This window comes from Orbicella franksi, chromosome 8 (genome assembly GCF_964199315.1).
Source record: "Orbicella franksi chromosome 8, jaOrbFran1.1, whole genome shotgun sequence".
In the NCBI taxonomy this organism is placed as follows: domain Eukaryota; kingdom Metazoa; phylum Cnidaria; class Anthozoa; order Scleractinia; family Merulinidae; genus Orbicella; species Orbicella franksi.
Window position 1 is genome coordinate 5,077,520 of NC_138152.1, and position 16,679 is coordinate 5,094,198.

Consider the following 16,679-nt stretch of genomic DNA (forward strand, 5'->3'; position numbering starts at 1 on the left):
GAATCGAATAAGCAATGGGATTTTACGTTACATGCATTGCCGACAGAATTCCATTTCTAGAAGTGTCGGGAAAGCATTTTGCATTTCATGCAAGGGTACGTACGTGGAAAAATAAAGGGGGTTTCTTCACGTAACTTGAGTCCACGGTACTTACACAAATAATACAGCGGTAAAAACGTCATTGCTTGATTATGAACCAATCAATTGTGCTTTTATTTTGGCCCATTACGCCAACGAGCCAATCACATGTCGCCTTATTTTGGACATTACGAAGGGAAATCGAGCAAAACAACGAAAGTGAAATGATGTTTTGGCCGTGAGGATCGAACAGGGAAATTCTACGATCTGTAGAAGTAATGGCGGCGCATCGCAGATTCAATATCCCTCTGCATTCCAACGATGCGTTGAAAACAATGAACGATCTGCGAAGGAAAGGCGAGTTATGCGATGTCGTTCTTCATGTTGATGGCAGGCAATTTCCCGCGCATAGAATCGTCCTTGCAGGAGCAAGTTCTTACTTGCGTGCCATGTTTACAAATGGTATGTTGGAAAGTGGCATGAAAGATATTAAATTGCAAGGAGTTGAAGCAAGTGTCATGGAGGGATTGCTGGATTTTGCGTACACTGGAGCCATCGATGTGACTGTGGAGAACGTGCAAGCGTTATTATCCGCCGCTTCGTTATTAAATCTTCAGAGTTTAAGATCGGTTTGTTGTGGTTTTCTTCAGACACACCTAGATGCGACAAATTGTCTCGGTATCCGAGCATTTGCAGATCTCTATTCCTGCTCAGAACTTGAAGAAGCTGCTTATCGCTTTGTCCGTCAACACTTCTTGGATGTAGCGAAAGGGGAGGAATTCTTACAACTGCCAAAACAAGCTTTGCGGAATCTCTTACGGGAAGACCTGCTCCAAGTTCGCTCTGAGAATCAAGTGTTCGAGGCGGTGGAGGCGTGGATTTTGCACGATTTCTGTCGACGAAAGGATTATGCAGTTGAGCTTTTAAGTAACGTAAGACTTCCTCTTCTAACGCTCGAATTTCTTGAAGCCCGCGTTTTTCCTTCGAAGATTATCAAGAACAATGCGGATTGCCAACTGTTATTGGCTAAGGTTCTAAACGAGAGTGCACGCAACCTCCCTCGTTACATGACATTACCACGAGCTCAGCCACAAGCTGTTTATGTCATAGGTGGTCGAAATGGTGTTGATTGTCAGCTGTCAAGCTTAGAAAGATATGACACTCTAACAAATCAGTGGATTATGCTGCAAAACATGAAATATCCCAGAACTGCAGTTGGTGCCTGTAGTCTCAATGGTTTGCTTTATGTGGTGGGTGGTGAATGTGCTGTTAGTGCCCCACATGACGACACTATGTATGTGCGACATGTGGAGTGCTATGACCCGGCAGTAAACCAGTGGATTTCGCTCGCTGACATTGCTATTCAGAGGTCATTCATTGCAGTGACGGCATTAAATGGTTATCTGTACGCCCTTGGAGGTGAAGACAGAACTTGTAGTTATAACTATGTCGAGAGATATGACCCCAAGACTGACCACTGGAGTACAGTGCAGTGTATGCGAAGGAAGAGATCGGGGGCAGGAGTGGCTGTTTGTGATGGTTTGTGTCCTAATTTTAAACCTAACCTTAAAAATCAGTTTAATACTACAGGTGAACCCTGTTAGTCCAGTCATCAGTGGGCCACATAAATCTGGTCATATTAGCGTGGTGGCTGTATTAAAGCTGTTCTTTAAAGAAGAAAATGACTGACTGAACTTTTGTTTGGGCTAGGATAAAGTGACTGTAATAATGATATACACTTATTCATATGAGCGGGGTACGCAAGGCAGGGTTCCACTTTAGTATTAAACAATACCGACAATCATACCAACTAAACTGCAGTAATATTTTGAGATACCATTACTGCACTGAATTGGTGGCTAGATGGAGGAAACTAATTCTGTGTCATGCACAAACATCATTTGACACTTTGTTCTCTGGCTTCCAATGTTATACAGAGTCAGCATCTCAATGTAACTGCAGTGAGTTTTCAATAATGAATCAAGTGCTGAGAAAATGAAAGAACAACTAAAGACTGTTCACTTTTAATGATTATTAAAATAGAAATTCTCACAACACACATTGTTGTATATTGACACTGATACATGGTCGATTGATTTCAGGTCATCTGAATCATGACTCTGCAAACATGTTAACAGCTGTCAAACAGCTGAAACACAGCCTGTGATGTTAGACTCTGCAGAAGGCTAGATATTTTCCTTTCGCAAATGCAGTCATGGTCATATCTTGCACAAATATATTAGAAATACTTAATAAACAGCATCAGAAAAAACCTTATCTTTTTTAACTGTATATAAACCAAAAAAGTTATACTGTAAGGGTTTATATTGTAAAAATTACATCATGCCGTACTGTATGCATGGCAGCCCAGGCTCAGAATAGATCGTTTTTCCCTGTCACATAATAAACAAAGTTAAACCAAAAACCGTTCAGTAAATGAAGTCAAGAAAATGCAGTCTTGTAGAAGATAAATAAAGAAGACACTTTTTTAAAGTGTTAGGTCTGTGGGCTGCCCCAAACTTCAGATATCTGTCGAAATGTTTCACACAAATTTACAGAGCCTAGTATGGAGCTGCCACATTGGTGTACTTCTGTGGTACACCAATATGGTGGCAGGAAAAGTGTGTACTCGTCTGGAGCTTACTTTAGTCATCTAGGCCACTGATTATTCATACTGCACAAAACCACATGTCCATAAACACTTTTCCTACTACTTTTGCTTCACGAATGACTAAAAATCATGACATAGGTAGCTCTATGTCACACACCTTCATAACTCTGAAATTAAGTTGCTCTGGCCAGTTTCAAAAATGAAGCATGTTATTGAGCTGAAGTTTTCAACGTACGTACTTTTCGTACCTCTTCTGCCTGATGAGAATTAAAACTCTGGTGGCTCTTTAGTTTTGGATTTTAAAACTTGATGATGTCATGTGAAAACAATCTATAAATGCCTGGTTCAAATAGCATTCAATCAGACAGTATGTGGCACATCAAATTTAAAACTCATACGTTAGTGTACTTGGATGGATCTCTTTGCATGAACAATTTTGCGAGAGAAAGATTTGGATTAGGGCTTACTGTAAAGTTAGGAAAGGAATGGGGAGATCTCATTTTCATAGGATTATCAATTTTGTTATTGTACATGTGGTAAAGCAAGTAGCTGATGTGGGAATGGGCCAGAATGGTACATGGTAATTGAACAGAAAGACACTAAATTTTGCTGAGCTAAAATCCAGTACTGTTTGTAATTCTTTGTTACAGGGAAGCTGTACATTGCTGGAGGTTATGACAGAGGTGTGCATAGTGATAGAGCAAGTGTCGAATGCTACGACCCTGACACAGACACCTGGACCTTTGTAACTGAACTAGAAAAAGCACGCTCTGGTATGTCATTAGTAGCTGTCAACAACTACCTGTACGCTCTTGGAGGCCGAAACAGAAGCACAGATCATTACTTTGATCTCGCTGAAAGGTACAACACACAGACACATCAGTGGCAGCCAGTTGCACCTCTGAACACGCCAAGGGCTTGGCCATCTGTGGCGGTGTACGACAACAAGATTTTTGTATTGGGTGGATTTGATGGTGCGCATAGGCTTTCCAGTGTTGAGGTGTATGATCCTGATAAAGATACATGGCGTTTTGTGCAGGACATGAACATTTGTCGCGCAGGTTGTGGTGCAGCAGTGTTGTAGTTAAAGACAAGCAAAATTGATGTGCTAGGTTAGTTTTTGCTGGAAGCCTAGAATGAAGGTCATGCCACTAGGATTTATCTGGAATTAATCTTTTAAAAGCCTTTTTATAATAATAAAATCATTTTACATTACAGCTACGACAGCCAAACCAAAGAAGTATACTAGAATACTACTTAAAGACTTAAGACATAGAGTTTTGTAATCAGGACTCCTGCAGTGTGATTTGTAACTACTGTGCGAGATTTTTATTTTTCTTTCAATCTTTTGCGGCAGAACAGATTTTGAAGTATAGCTGCTATCCCAAGTAGTCCTGCTGGTTGAATGTGAAAGAGAGTCATGCAGATCAGTTCATAGGCTAACAAGTAGAACCTTTTTTGAACTGGTGTGATTGCCCATAATTTTGAATACTGCTAGAAGATAATCCAGTCTCCAAAAACATTTTTATAATCTGATTCTGATCATCATACATCAAGTTTTCAAGTTGCATTTAACCTGTCAGTAGTGATTGCTGGAAATGTGCTTTGTATATTCCGTGATGTATTGCATATTGTGTGATCCACAATAAACAACTTCCTGTATAAATGCCTGCTTCTGATCATAAAGCCCACAAGAACAGGTGGTCTGACCGGGTCGACTAGTGGTTTGTGGTAATATGTCATCACCAGCAAAACATGGGTGTCACATTTTGACACCCGCCTTTGAAATCCTGGTCAAAAGCTTAGCTGAGGTTCAATGATGATGATGATGATGATGATGATGATGATGTACAAGATGGTGCTCTTTGTCGAGGTGTCAAGTTTGGGTGCCAAAAGTCCACAATTAAAGGTTGAACCATTGTGCCAAACTTCATGGTCAACTGAGTAATCAATGATCATTGCTTTGCCTTTTTCCCAATGATGCACAACAGACCTCAATGTTTTAATTTCTAGTTTTGAGAGCACCTGATCAAAGCAGCTTAGTCTCAGTTACCAGAAGCCTGCAGAGTAAAGCTGTATGAACAAAGTTGCCACACACATAATAATGCTTCTAAGGGACCGACCACTATTTTCTTTGGTGGGGGGGGGGGGGGGGGGGTTGGGCAATTATGTGGGGCATGAATTTTTTTCTCACTTTAAGGTTGTAACTGATATTTTCCCCCACGATTCTCCTCGCATTTCAGCAGTTTTTGCTGTGCAAGAGAGTTTTGGAAATTGTCCACCCCCTCCCCAGCCCCTGCACCCTCAAAAAAATAATGATCTGTCCCTAATCTTGCATTCTATGTTTGCCATTTAGGCAACTTGCCAGGCTAGTTGCCTATCAGTTATGTTTCAAGTCAGCTTACGTAACAAAACAAGACAGATAAAAACTTCAAACGTGCAAATAAGTGGCTACAAAATGATCCTTCACAAAATTAGTACCAGCTTTAATAGCAGTGGAAATTAAAATCATCCACACTTCGTTTCCTACACCATAAAACCACTTTGGTATACAATGAGTGCAGTAATGCGGGCTAAGAGCCACTCTTAAGACTGAATGTTAAACAGATCTTGCAAAGATCTGATGTAAAATATTCCCAAATACCAGCAGAAAAGCAAAAGATGAACCAAATTATGAACAAAGCTGCAAGCAGCTATTAATTTTCTTACTCATGACAACCGGTATCTGAATATTTTAGTTCAGATCAAGACTAACACTGCACAGCTCTGTCTTCTATCATTAACTCAAAACTGGACCACTACAATATTTTCTCTTTGAGGATAATAATACGGTATATAAAAATTGTCTCAATATATAGTGGTATACATTACTTGCAAAAAATCTGGGATGATTTTATTTCCGGGCAAAAAAGGGCCTGATAATATAATTCCGAAATTTTTAAGTCTCTGAAATTTAAACACCTGAAATTTTTTGCAGGTAATGTAACTCCTTTGAATTGCATTAAAGAGCCCCTTGCCTTAAAATTTCCAATTTCCCAAGTTACAAAGTACAATTTAAGTGGGACAGGCAGATGGGAAATCAGAGGGTTAATGTATCCTGACCAAGAGCAAAAAACATGTATTATCCTGTACAATCAGACCTAACTCAGTTGACAAGCATGTTATTATAGTACCTTTGCTGAGCTTGTCTAAAGTTTTGAAAATTTCTAATTAAATTGTAATCTGGGCAGAACCAGACAGCTTCTTCAGGACTGACTCAAATTAACCTGTCCAGCTTATGAAACTGCAGATGAGGGACCCTACAGTTGCTGATAACCCATCTCTAGGACACCTTAGTTTTAAAATGGGTGTAAAATATGTAAAAAGCTCTAATCTTGAATGTACAAGCTTAAACACAAACACGTAAAACAGAAACTGAAATCTCTGAACTATTCAAACTTAAGACTATGACTGGTTTTCTGTTCCAGACATGTTTGTGGCAATAATAGCAACTGCTCAGAAATAAGATATCAAAAATTTAATTATATCTATTAGAATCTTCATTTAAAATCTTCACAACCACAATTTTACATAATTGAGATACTGTGAGATACTGAGATACTGAGATCTTTCTTAAACTGTAGCTATAATACAACAATTTATTTAAAAGTATAAACTGGCTAAAAACATGACATAAAGGTCATTGCAGCACTGAACTGGCTTAAGACACAGTCAACCATTCTATTCAAGGACACCCCTCCACATGCATGCACTCTAAATTTTAAAAATTAAGCTCATTAGATGGGAGACAATGACGCTCTTTGTCGAGGTGTCAAGTCTGGGTGCCAAAAGTCCACAATTAAAATAAGTCTAAAGGTTGAACCATTGTGCCAAACTTCATGGTCAAACGAGTCATCAATGATTATTGCTTTGCCTTCTTCCCAAGTTCTGTGAAGGAAAACCACATTATGTAAAACATGACTGTCTTCTATACCATTAGTTTGTGTGTCGTAGGAGGTGCAGCAGCCTAGTGGTTAGCTTGATGGACTCCTGATTGACCAGTCTAGGTTCAAACATTGGCTCAGGGGTCATTGAGGTTTCTTCCTGTCTCTCTCCACCTTGTTGGTATAAACTGTTTAGAGGAGGGCTTGATGCTGGGGGTAACCTAGCATGAACTGGCCCAACACAGACTTCCCCCAGCTACCTTGCAATGTCCCTCTGTTGCCTGGGGGGTCTCCCATATGAAAAAGTCGGGATGCTCGACGCCTCCCTTAAGGGTATAAATCAAGGATTCTGGTCTCACTTAGGGTGCTCATGACAAAATGCCACTATTTTTAGCTGTCAAAGTAACTTTTAGGGTGCACTCAAAGAAATAATAAAAAAAGCACACTTATTTCCATGTTTAGGCTCAATTTCAACCAGACTCTCAAGTCGGGTCTACAACCACAGGTTCCTTTCCTGAACAGCGCCTGGTAATCGAGCCTATTCTGTTTTAAGTGGTATCTTTTAGGGGTCAAATAGTGCTTGAGCTACACCCAGATTGGTCCCCTTAATAGGCGTTTAATTTACATTTTCCAATGAGCATCCCCGACCTTTTCATGTGGGGGTCCCGCCCCAGGTCTGCTGTCCATCCGTCCATCCAAACACATGTCCATTGAGTCAGTTAGTCAGTCCAGTCATCCATCAGGCAGGTAGTAAATCAGGCAGCCAGTCAATCATTCAATCAGTCAGTAAGATGTCATTATTACATACCTCGTTTCACGTCCAACCCTTATGGCGACATTTTTGGGAATGACCAGTCCAAGGTGAAGTCGTAAACGGCAGTTTGTAGGACCAGTATGAGGCCAAACATGAGTGCCAGGAAGCATCACAGAATACTTGATCTGCGACATACAAAATAGTAACATAAAGGTAAGTTGCTCAAACTACATTGTATCATGATAGCACCTCTCTCCACACACAAGTATGGAAATGATAGCCATTTGGGAAACCTTACAAAGTGCTGGTGGATTCCAAAATGAATAAATGGGAGTTTCGAGACAAACCTGTTATGGCATATACTATTCACCATGTGGAAGTCACACAAAAAAATTGTTCACCTCCCCTTAAATTCAATGTCATTTTTAAAAACTTAAAACATTAGTAGCAGTAAAATTCAAGTTAAATGCTGAACTCAGTTATCTCAAACTACCTGCTGCCTTAAACTCAAGTCCCGGGGGGGGGGGGGGGGGGCAGGGGTGGGGAGTAGAAATACTCCTTGTTGCTTCATGCTACTGAATCTGGAGAAAAGTGCTGGCCTGATGGGCCACTTGGCTCATATGCAGATTCTATGTTTACCTTTTTGATGATAAACAGTCTCCTCTTACTTGTTTTAACCTTTAAGTTTATGTACGCACCTGCCCTCTCTTGCAACCTGTAGCATCTCTCATTGTATCAATGATGGCGCAAGTCTGTGGTGTTTTCTGACAGGCAGCTTCACTCTTTCGGCCACGTTGATACAGGGTAAACTGTTTCCAGTCCCCTTGCTCTCTAAGATTCTCTTCTTCTGGTATAAATCCTCCAGACTTTTTGTCAAGAACTGATAATCCTTCATCTCTGATCACTTGCCAGTTGGATTCAAGTTTTCTGATTAAATCACAAAACAAAAACACACTTGAGTAATGCAAGTGAGTATATGAAAGATCACGCATTTGTTCAGTAGAAAAAGATATGAAGACATGATTGATTATCACAGTTATACACACAACTTAAGCAGCTGTGAAATTAAAGCCTGAACAATATTCAGGCTTGAACAGGATTCAAACCCATGAACTCTATGATACCGGCGCAGTGTTCTACCAACTGAGTGGTCACATTGTGAGTTCATAGTATACCGGGTCCCATAGATGGTGAAAAATGCCAGTGAATATATGAACGAGTTGGCTTGATAACTAAGTTGGTAGAGCACTGCACCAGTATTGCAGAGGTCATGGGTTCAAATCCTGTTCCAGCCTGAATTTCTTCACACTTTAATTTCACAGCTGCTTAAGTCGTGCATATAACTGCAAAGATCATCTGATATCTTCAAACTTGAGTAACTTTAGCAAGCACAAAAAAGATCCCTAAGTAAATATTTGTCATGATCATTGTTTCAACGTCTAACTGGGAAGAAACATCCTTATTTGCAGTCATACAAATCTAACTTACCGTATAGCTCTTTCATATCCAGTTTCCTCTGGGGTCCACCATGGACGTGCTCTCAAGGGAGTGTCAGCATTGTACAAGGACCGTTGCAATGCAGATAAAAATATTCCTTTTTCTGCAGCCTCCTCATATACCTTGTAAGCCTGTACAAGATAGTAACAATTAGCTTGATCAACTTCTAGCTCCTAAACCATGACCACCAACCAATGCTTAATCCAGACCAGTAGGAAAAGTGAAGCTCATACACCTCTAGGTCCAGGGAGGGGGGGAGGGGGGTACTCCCAAACAAAAAGGATGGGGATGCACGTCAGCAATTCTGAAAAAAAACCCCTAAGGGGTACCAATAGCCTGTTTTGTGGGCGTGGTTTGAATTGCATATTAACTTGCACTTAATTACCATAGAGTTCCGATAGTAGTGACCCTCGTTACTTTCGGAATTAGCAGCCTTTAGGGGTCACTACTTTCAGGGGGTCATTACTTTCAGGGAACAAAAATCGTTTAAAAATAGAGCTAGCGCAAGCTTTTTTTCCAAAATAAAAAAATGAACAACATAAAATTAAAAAAAGAACAACATTTTATTTGCATTCCATATGTATAGATTGTGTTTCAGAAAAAGAAGGTAACAATGATAAATACAGCAACAAGAAAATAAATCAATATCAATGCCAGTAAACAAATAAGACAAAATTTGTCTATCCAGTTTCATGTTTTAACTGCGTCATGGGTGGGCTCCAGATGTCTTCCTAGATTGTATTGTCAGTGGTTGGGACGAGTTGTATTAGTCGAAAACTATATCAAGTTTTCAATTTCAATTTGAAGAAACGTTCCTGTTGTTAACACGAAATTATACCAGTTTAGTTCTTACATCGCTGCATCAGTGAACTGATGTCAAGGACAAATGGTGACATAAAGCTTCCCCTTGTTGTAAATTAAAGTGCCTAATCGTGAACAATTTGTGACACTGCACAAACATATTATTGTACATTAAAATTTTGACTATTGATTGACAAATTAAAGGTATACGGTAAACAATTTAAAAAAGTTCCTCTCACTACTTTGGGGGGGGGGGTTGCTACTTTCAGGAGGTCAATACTTTCGGGAGGTTGCTACTTTCACGATTTACTAGCAGCCACAAAAAATTGACATTAATTTCGGGGGGTCATTACTGTCAGAACTTTACGGTAATAATTTTAAATAGCAATAACAATTACTTCATATACTTTCTACTCATAAATTTTATGAAAGCATTATCATAGATCTCTATCAATACCCTAATGGTACTGCGAAAGCTCCCACTGGGGACCTTTTAAGGCTGAACACTCTGAACTAAAACCACTTTTTTAACCTCTAAACAATACAAGCACCCCCATCCTTTTATGTGGGAGTTTCCCTGGCCTCTAGACCCACACATTTCTTGTACAAACAGTCAAGAAAAAACAGTAAAGACAACAGAAAATTACAATTACATGTATTACAGCTGAAAGTTATCTCCTTCGCAGCCATTTTGGGGTTGTCATGCAACACTCAGTGGCAGAGGGAGCCTTGCATGATGACCCTTAAACGGCTGCAAAGGAGACTAGACTTCAACATATTAGCAATACACAGACAAGCTAATAATCTCACCTCATCTGGTTTTCCAACTCTTGTCAGTGCATCTCCCAAATGAAAATAAAATCTACCGTCATCAGCCCCAGGCTCGCCGCTAGAGATGCCATCACGTAGAAGAGGAATAGCTTCAGTATAACGCAAATGATCAGCTTTCAGAATGAAACCCAGGTGTGACTTGGCAAAACCATTTCTTGGATTCATGTTTACTACCTGAAAAAGGGAAAAAACTTACACATTGGATTTTAATCTTACTGACTTTTAAATAACAGGAGCCACTCTATTCTTTCGTTAATTTAGCATGCCTTTGAATCCACATCTGTTTTGTCTATTGACAAAGGCACTGTACCTGTAATGTAGCCTTGTGCTCATACTTACTGCAAGAATTTGCACACCCCTGTGTAATATGTTATGTAAGAAAAGTCTGCATAGGGGCCAAGTGGCCCATCAGGCTGGAGCTTAATTATCCCAATTTCTGTAGCATAAAGTGCCTAGGAATATTTCTACTCCCCCCTGGATGGGATGTTAGTCCATCACAAGGTTACCCAGCATTAAATTCACCGGTACCCATTTATACACCTGGGTGGAGAGAGGCACTGTGAGAGTATACGTTAAGTGTTTTGCCCAATTCAAGAACACAATACAATGTCCCTGACAAGGACTTGAACCTGGACCACTAGATCCAGAGGCAAGCACACTAACCAAGAGGCCACTACACCTTGCATATGTTTATGTACATGCAAGTAAATGAGACGCTGATAACTTAACACAGCTGTTCTGACTGTTATTAATAATTTGAACAGCATTCTAACAGCTTTATTTAGACTGCCGGCATGTATGTGGGATCAGATTACCAATAAAAGTACCCTGATTCAAGAGGGTTCAACATAGGTTTGGCAGGATACGAGATGAGAGGAAAAGGAAGGCAGGATGCCAGAGAAGAGAAATTTTAATGGTGGGATGCAGGATAAAAATACTTTCAATCGGCGGTCAGCGGGATTTGCTCATTTTGACAGGTAGGATGTTAGATAGTTTTCAAAATAACAAGATAGCGGATGAACATAAAATCATCGAGGTTATAGACGTTATGAGGAGAACTGAGACTCTAACCAGGTACAATTGTAATAAACATTCTGACCAGGGTGGGATGGCAAGCCTGAGCTAAAAAAAAGTGGTGGAATGGCACTGGATTGAAAAAGCCTTTGTATGTTGGACCCTTAATTCAAGGCTGCTCTTGTGTGGGGAGTTCAAATGAAACTGTACGAAATTTTAGCAGCAAATGGAAGTTCACCTCACAAGCTAGTGGTATACTTGACACTCGGGAAACAATGTTTCATATCTCACCTGGCTATAGATATTCTCAGCTTCCCTATTCCTCCCTGATAGCAAATACTGCACACCCAGATCATTCATAATCTTTATGTCACCCGGCAACTCATTCAGCAACCTCTTTAACACTTGTGCTGCTTGTCCTGCCTTGCCCAGAAAGCTAAGCCGGTCAGCCTGACGTTGTACGGCCCTGCGTTTCAGCTCAGTAGGGCAATCTGGCATTTCAGGTACTCTGCCATAAGCGTCTATACATTGTTGAAGAATCTCATTGCTCTGCTTGAGTTCTGACAACTTATCTAAGGACTGCGCTTTTCCATACATGGCCCTTGGACTCTTGGGATATTTATTAGCCAAGGTCTCAAACTTATGCACAGCATCTACAATCTGACCCTTGTCCAAGATACTCTGTGCTTTGCTGAGTTCTTTGGCAATGGATTTATCAAAGCGGTTAGTTATGGCTGCCGATGAATCTGATGGAGATGCTTTTTTAGTTTTCTTTTTTACCTTTTCAGATGGCTTTCTCTCTGTTTCGACAGTTTGTGACTTAGAATTTTCTTGTACACATAAGTTTGAATCCATTTGCTTGACTCTAAATATATACACAGCCACAATCACTGCCACGGCCAATACAAAAAGAAAAACTCCCCATCTGAGATATGACGAAGGTGACTCACTTGAGTCACTGATAGTTTGTTTTGGCTTACCGGTCGTAGCATTGTCAGCATCTGTGAATAGAAAATATTGAAAATACAAGAATGAAACAAAATGTTATGTTTTACTGTCCAGATGCTGTTCCCTAAATTACATTGCAAGTCTTAGAACAATACTGGACTCAAGAAAGAAAAGAAGAGGACCAAGACTGGAATTTCACAAGACACCTACTATTGCAGTTTGCTCAAACAGTCATATATTTTATTGACTTATTCTTATATTGTGAAATGTAACTCAAACTTGGTTATTTCGAACTCCTTATTATTCCGCAATCAAAACCATTTCCCTTGCAGTTGCCCTTCAGCCATTTACTATTGGCTATTTCGAAATACTGCTATTCTGAACCATTTCTAATTTTCCCCTTGAGTTTGAAATAGAAGGGTTTGTAACCAGTACAGCAGTTATTCCCATTCTGAGATCAACCCTGAAGACAGGTAAGAGCTTGCTCTTTCTTATCACAATCTTGACTTCATATTTCGCGTCTAGCCCTTGCAAAACAAAAAAAGACAGCTACGAAACAGAAACAAGTAGAGGGAGATGGGAGGGGGCCATCACTTACAAGTTATGGTCCAGTGGAACTAAAATACCCAAAATGCAAAACAACAAAAAAGAAAACATTAGTACCACTATTTGAATCCAACCAACACAACCACTTCTAAAATAATTTTATCAGCAAATAAGCACTGGAATGATGGGAACTGGAGTGTTATTTCTCATAATGGCCTGATGGTTTTTGATGTGCGATGATCATTTGTGGGAGCAGCATGACCAAATGAAGGGGGGTCTTTTTCCATGCAACCCTTCGAGTGTTTATAGGGGGCTAGTCTTATAAGCTTGAATTCTCAGTTTCAAGCCCAAATGGTCTGTCACCAGCTAGCAGGAATAATAAAGATTTTTAGCTATTGCTTTGTTTATTTGAGCACTGCTGCCTGGAACAAATGAGTAGGAAAGATTATATATCTATAGTAAAATCATACACTTTGTGGCAGAGTTATCATTAATTTCTGCAGATTAATCCTTCACTTTTGCAACTCACATGAGAGAAACAGTGAAATAAAAACACGACTCCCTCAGCTGAACAAAAATAAATAATTAATCTTGGTTCGGGGTTTTAAAACAAATACACCTGTCTTTGAGACTGATGCCACGTAAAACATTCCCTTCAAAAACATTTTATACTAAGCTTAGAAAACTTACAGTTACAAGTTTATTTTTTATCGTGGTTTGCTACGTCTGTACATCCATTAATACCTGCGAATTTCGATCATTTCAAATTGTAATGTAAAACTAAAGCTTCGCAATGCACTGTGAAAGTTTCAAACTACCTGGGGCTGTATTTAGGACTTAATAATTTAAACGGCCGAAGAAACTAGCTCAACTTCAGTTTTCCTAGAGAGTAAACTTAACATACAAGCTGTTTGTTTAGAAGAAACTTAAAGTCCTTATAACCTTAAAGCGATTAATGATGGACACAACCTTCTCAATGAGCTAAATTTTTAGATTACTCTTCTGCACAATACAACGGTTCCATAAACTTTATTTGCTTCCGTGAAAAAAACCTTCAGTATTTTCAGCTAAGTGCGCGCATCACCAAATCGCACAGAAAATCACATAAACTTTAAACTTACTTTTCTTTCTATCGCCGGTCACTCTCTTTCGAGGTGGAGCCATCTTCCAACATGTGCTAAACTGAATTTAATTCAGGAAGAACCAAATTAATAAATATTAATTTCTGTGTTTATATTTCATAATGACAGCTCGATCGAGCCCGATTACTCACGCGCGACCTTCGCGCATTAAATTTGAGCCCAAGATCAATAGCGGTCACCTCTGAAGAGCATGCGCAAAATTTTCGTTCCCTCGACTTAACATTCAAGATGGCGGCGAACACGACTCAAAGTTTGAAACCACGTTTTTGGAAGCCAGATACGGAAAAACCTAATAGCGTTATTGCGACCGAAAGGCCTATAAGTGGTGATGATACTTCTGAGTCAGCGATCTATAATCCTAACAGCTCCCTGTCTATCACCCTTCAAAGACAGAGGCTGCCAATTTTCATGCACAGAACAAACATTTTGTATCTGCTAGAGAAATACGAGACTGTCATTGTCGTAGGAGAGACAGGCTGCGGAAAATCGACGCAGATTCCACAGTATTTGCACGAGAGTGGTTGGACAGCTGGAAAATGGAAAGTTTGCATAACACAACCTCGTAGAGTTGCAGTTGTTACTGTAGCAACCAGGGTAGCAGAGGAGAGAGGGTCAGTTGTGGGAGAAGAAGTGGGTTATTCAATTCGATTTGATGACTGCTGTAATCCAGAAAGAACACGCATGAAATTTGTAACAGATGGTGTGCTACTGAGAGAGACAATGAGTGACCCGCTGTTGTCGCAGTACAGTGTGATCATGTTAGACGAAGCACATGAGAGAACGCTGCATACTGACATTATGATAGGGCTCTTAAAGAAGATTAAGAAAAAGCAAAAAGATCTCAGGATCATCATTTCATCAGCCACCCTTGATGCAGAGATGTTTAGAGATTTTTTCAACACCAACATCACAAGTGATCGTAGCAAGGACACTGCTGCAATACTGTCGGTGAAAGGGCGTTCCTATCCTGTTGATATACACTACACCCTAAGCCCTGTTCCTGATTACTTAAAAGCAACAGTTGATACTGTCATGGGTATACACAAGGAGGAACCTCATGGTGACATTCTTGCATTTGTTACTGGTCAAGAAGAAGTCGAAACTGTGGTCTCACAGTTGATTGACAGAGCCAGAGCCTTGCGCAAAGGGTCACAATATCTCAAAGTACTTCCCATGTTCAGTGGCCTTCCACACACAGAGCAGATGCTTGTTTTCAAGCCAACTCCACACAACACAAGGAAGGTGGTAGTTGCGACAAACATTGCAGAAGCCTCTATCACCATAAATGGAATAGTGTATGTCATTGACTGTGGTTTTGTGAAGCTGCGAGCTTATTCTCCAAAAGTGGGAGTGGAAAGTTTAGTTGTAGTACCAGTGTCACAAGCATCAGCGAAACAGCGTGCTGGCCGAGCAGGCCGTGTGAGATCAGGAAAGGTATACAGGCTGTACACAGAACAAGACTTCCTTGCTCTCAAACCCTCTACAGTGCCTGAAATGCAAAGATGCAACATGGCCTCAGTTATGCTGCAATTGAAGTGTTTGGGAATTGATAACCTGCTTCGTTTCAACTTCCCAGCTCGTCCTCCTGCACAGAGCATGATCCGTGGGCTGGAGCTGTTGTATGCATTAGGAGCAGTCGATCAACATGGAAAGCTGGTTGATCCATTGGGAACAAACATGGCAGAATTTCCCACTGATCCAATGACTGCCAAAATGCTTCTGTCATCAGGTGATTTTGGTTGTTCAGAGGAAATCCTGACAATTGCCGCCATGCTTCAGATCCAGAACATCTTCCTCGCCCCTAGCAGACAGAAAGCTGCAGCCGACAATGCCAAGAGGAAATTTTCTGTTCATGAAGGAGACCATGTTACCCTTTTAAATGTCTATGAGGCCTTTGTTAAGTACAAGAAGAGCTCAAGGTGGTGTCATGAGAACTTCCTGAACTACAAGGGTCTGTGTCATGCCCTTAAAATTCGAGAGCAGTTCAAAAAACTTCTCTTGCAATTTAAAGTTCCACTAGTGTCTTGTGACGGTGATGTTGATTCAATTTGCCAGTGTGTCGCAAGTGGATTCTTCGCTAATGCTGCTCGATTACATCCATCAGGGTCTTATCGCACGGTGCGAGATGACCACCCATTGTACATCCACCCGACGTCAGTTCTTTATACTGAAACACCACCACAGTGGGTGGTGTACCATGAAGTGCTTCAGACTTCCAAGGAATACATGCGGGATGTCACTGCAATTGATCCACCATGGCTGTACACGCTGGCTCCTCAATACTATGAGTTTGGAACTGAACGAGAGATTGCGGCTAAGAGAGCCAAACATATCTAAATGAACAAAGGCTTTCACCTAGGACTATTTTGACTATGATTAGCTTTCTAATTTTCAAGAGCTACTACTAACAGTGATACCCCATTCAACCAGCTATGCTTAATAAACAGGATTCTTAACTAAAATAATCAATGAATCTTTTGTTCAGGCTACAAAGTGGCTGTGTTATTTCAGTGGTCTCAAGTTGGGGGCTCCGC

At 40.4% G+C, this 16,679-nt stretch overlaps 3 protein-coding genes across 4 annotated transcripts; 2 read left to right on the forward strand and 1 right to left on the reverse strand.

Annotated features, from left to right (window-relative positions):
* The first annotated feature begins 244 nt into the window (after positions 1–244).
* On the forward strand, positions 245–11,627 carry LOC145494936 (kelch-like protein 28). 2 transcript variants are annotated; one of them, XR_014050345.1, is made up of 3 exons: positions 245–1,617; positions 3,340–4,348; positions 11,618–11,627. XR_014050345.1 is itself a non-coding variant. In XM_081474505.1 (2 exons), the coding sequence occupies exons 1-2, from the start codon at positions 357–359 to the stop codon at positions 3,771–3,773; spliced, it is 1,695 nt and encodes a 564-aa protein (XP_081330631.1). In that variant the 5' UTR covers positions 245–356; the 3' UTR covers positions 3,774–4,813. The 2 variants fall into 2 exon arrangements, 1 of the variants encoding a protein (XP_081330631.1); XM_081474505.1 differs by lacking the exon at positions 11,618–11,627 and having other exon boundaries at positions 3,340–4,813.
* Positions 5,149–14,252, reverse strand: LOC145494938 (aspartyl/asparaginyl beta-hydroxylase-like). The gene is made up of 7 exons (XM_081474510.1): positions 14,125–14,252; positions 11,801–12,510; positions 10,475–10,669; positions 8,855–8,994; positions 8,065–8,293; positions 7,421–7,551; positions 5,149–6,616 (listed from the first exon to the last, which is right to left on the reverse strand). The coding sequence occupies exons 1-7, from the start codon at positions 14,165–14,167 to the stop codon at positions 6,466–6,468; spliced, it is 1,599 nt and encodes a 532-aa protein (XP_081330636.1). The 5' UTR covers positions 14,168–14,252; the 3' UTR covers positions 5,149–6,465.
* A 54-nt stretch (positions 14,253–14,306) lies between these two features.
* LOC145494932 (putative ATP-dependent RNA helicase DHX35) lies at positions 14,307–16,596 on the forward strand. The gene has a single exon (XM_081474501.1). The coding sequence runs from the start codon at positions 14,374–14,376 to the stop codon at positions 16,480–16,482; it is 2,109 nt and encodes a 702-aa protein (XP_081330627.1). The 5' UTR covers positions 14,307–14,373; the 3' UTR covers positions 16,483–16,596.
* The last annotated feature ends 83 nt before the right edge of the window (positions 16,597–16,679 follow it).

What these genes read in the sequence shown, in the direction of transcription:
- LOC145494938 (XM_081474510.1), bottom strand. Translation starts at nt 14,167, where the DNA reads ATGGCTCCACCTCGAAAGAGAGTGACCGGCGATAGAAAGAAAA. An exon ending in GACCGGCGATAGAAAGAAAA is followed by an intron (nt 12,511 to 14,124) that starts GTAAGTTTAAAG and finishes TTCTATTCACAG; the next exon opens with ATGCTGACAATGCTACGACC. An exon ending in GAGTTGGAAAACCAGATGAG is followed by an intron (nt 8,995 to 10,474) that starts GTGAGATTATTA and finishes TATCTTGTACAG; the next exon opens with GCTTACAAGGTATATGAGGA.
- LOC145494936 (XM_081474505.1), top strand. Translation starts at nt 357, where the DNA reads ATGGCGGCGCATCGCAGATTCAATATCCCTCTGCATTCCAACGATGCG. An exon ending in AGGAGTGGCTGTTTGTGATG is followed by an intron (nt 1,618 to 3,339) that starts GTTTGTGTCCTA and finishes TCTTTGTTACAG; the next exon opens with GGAAGCTGTACATTGCTGGA.
- LOC145494932 (XM_081474501.1), top strand. Translation starts at nt 14,374, where the DNA reads ATGGCGGCGAACACGACTCAAAGTTTGAAACCACGTTTTTGGAAGCCA.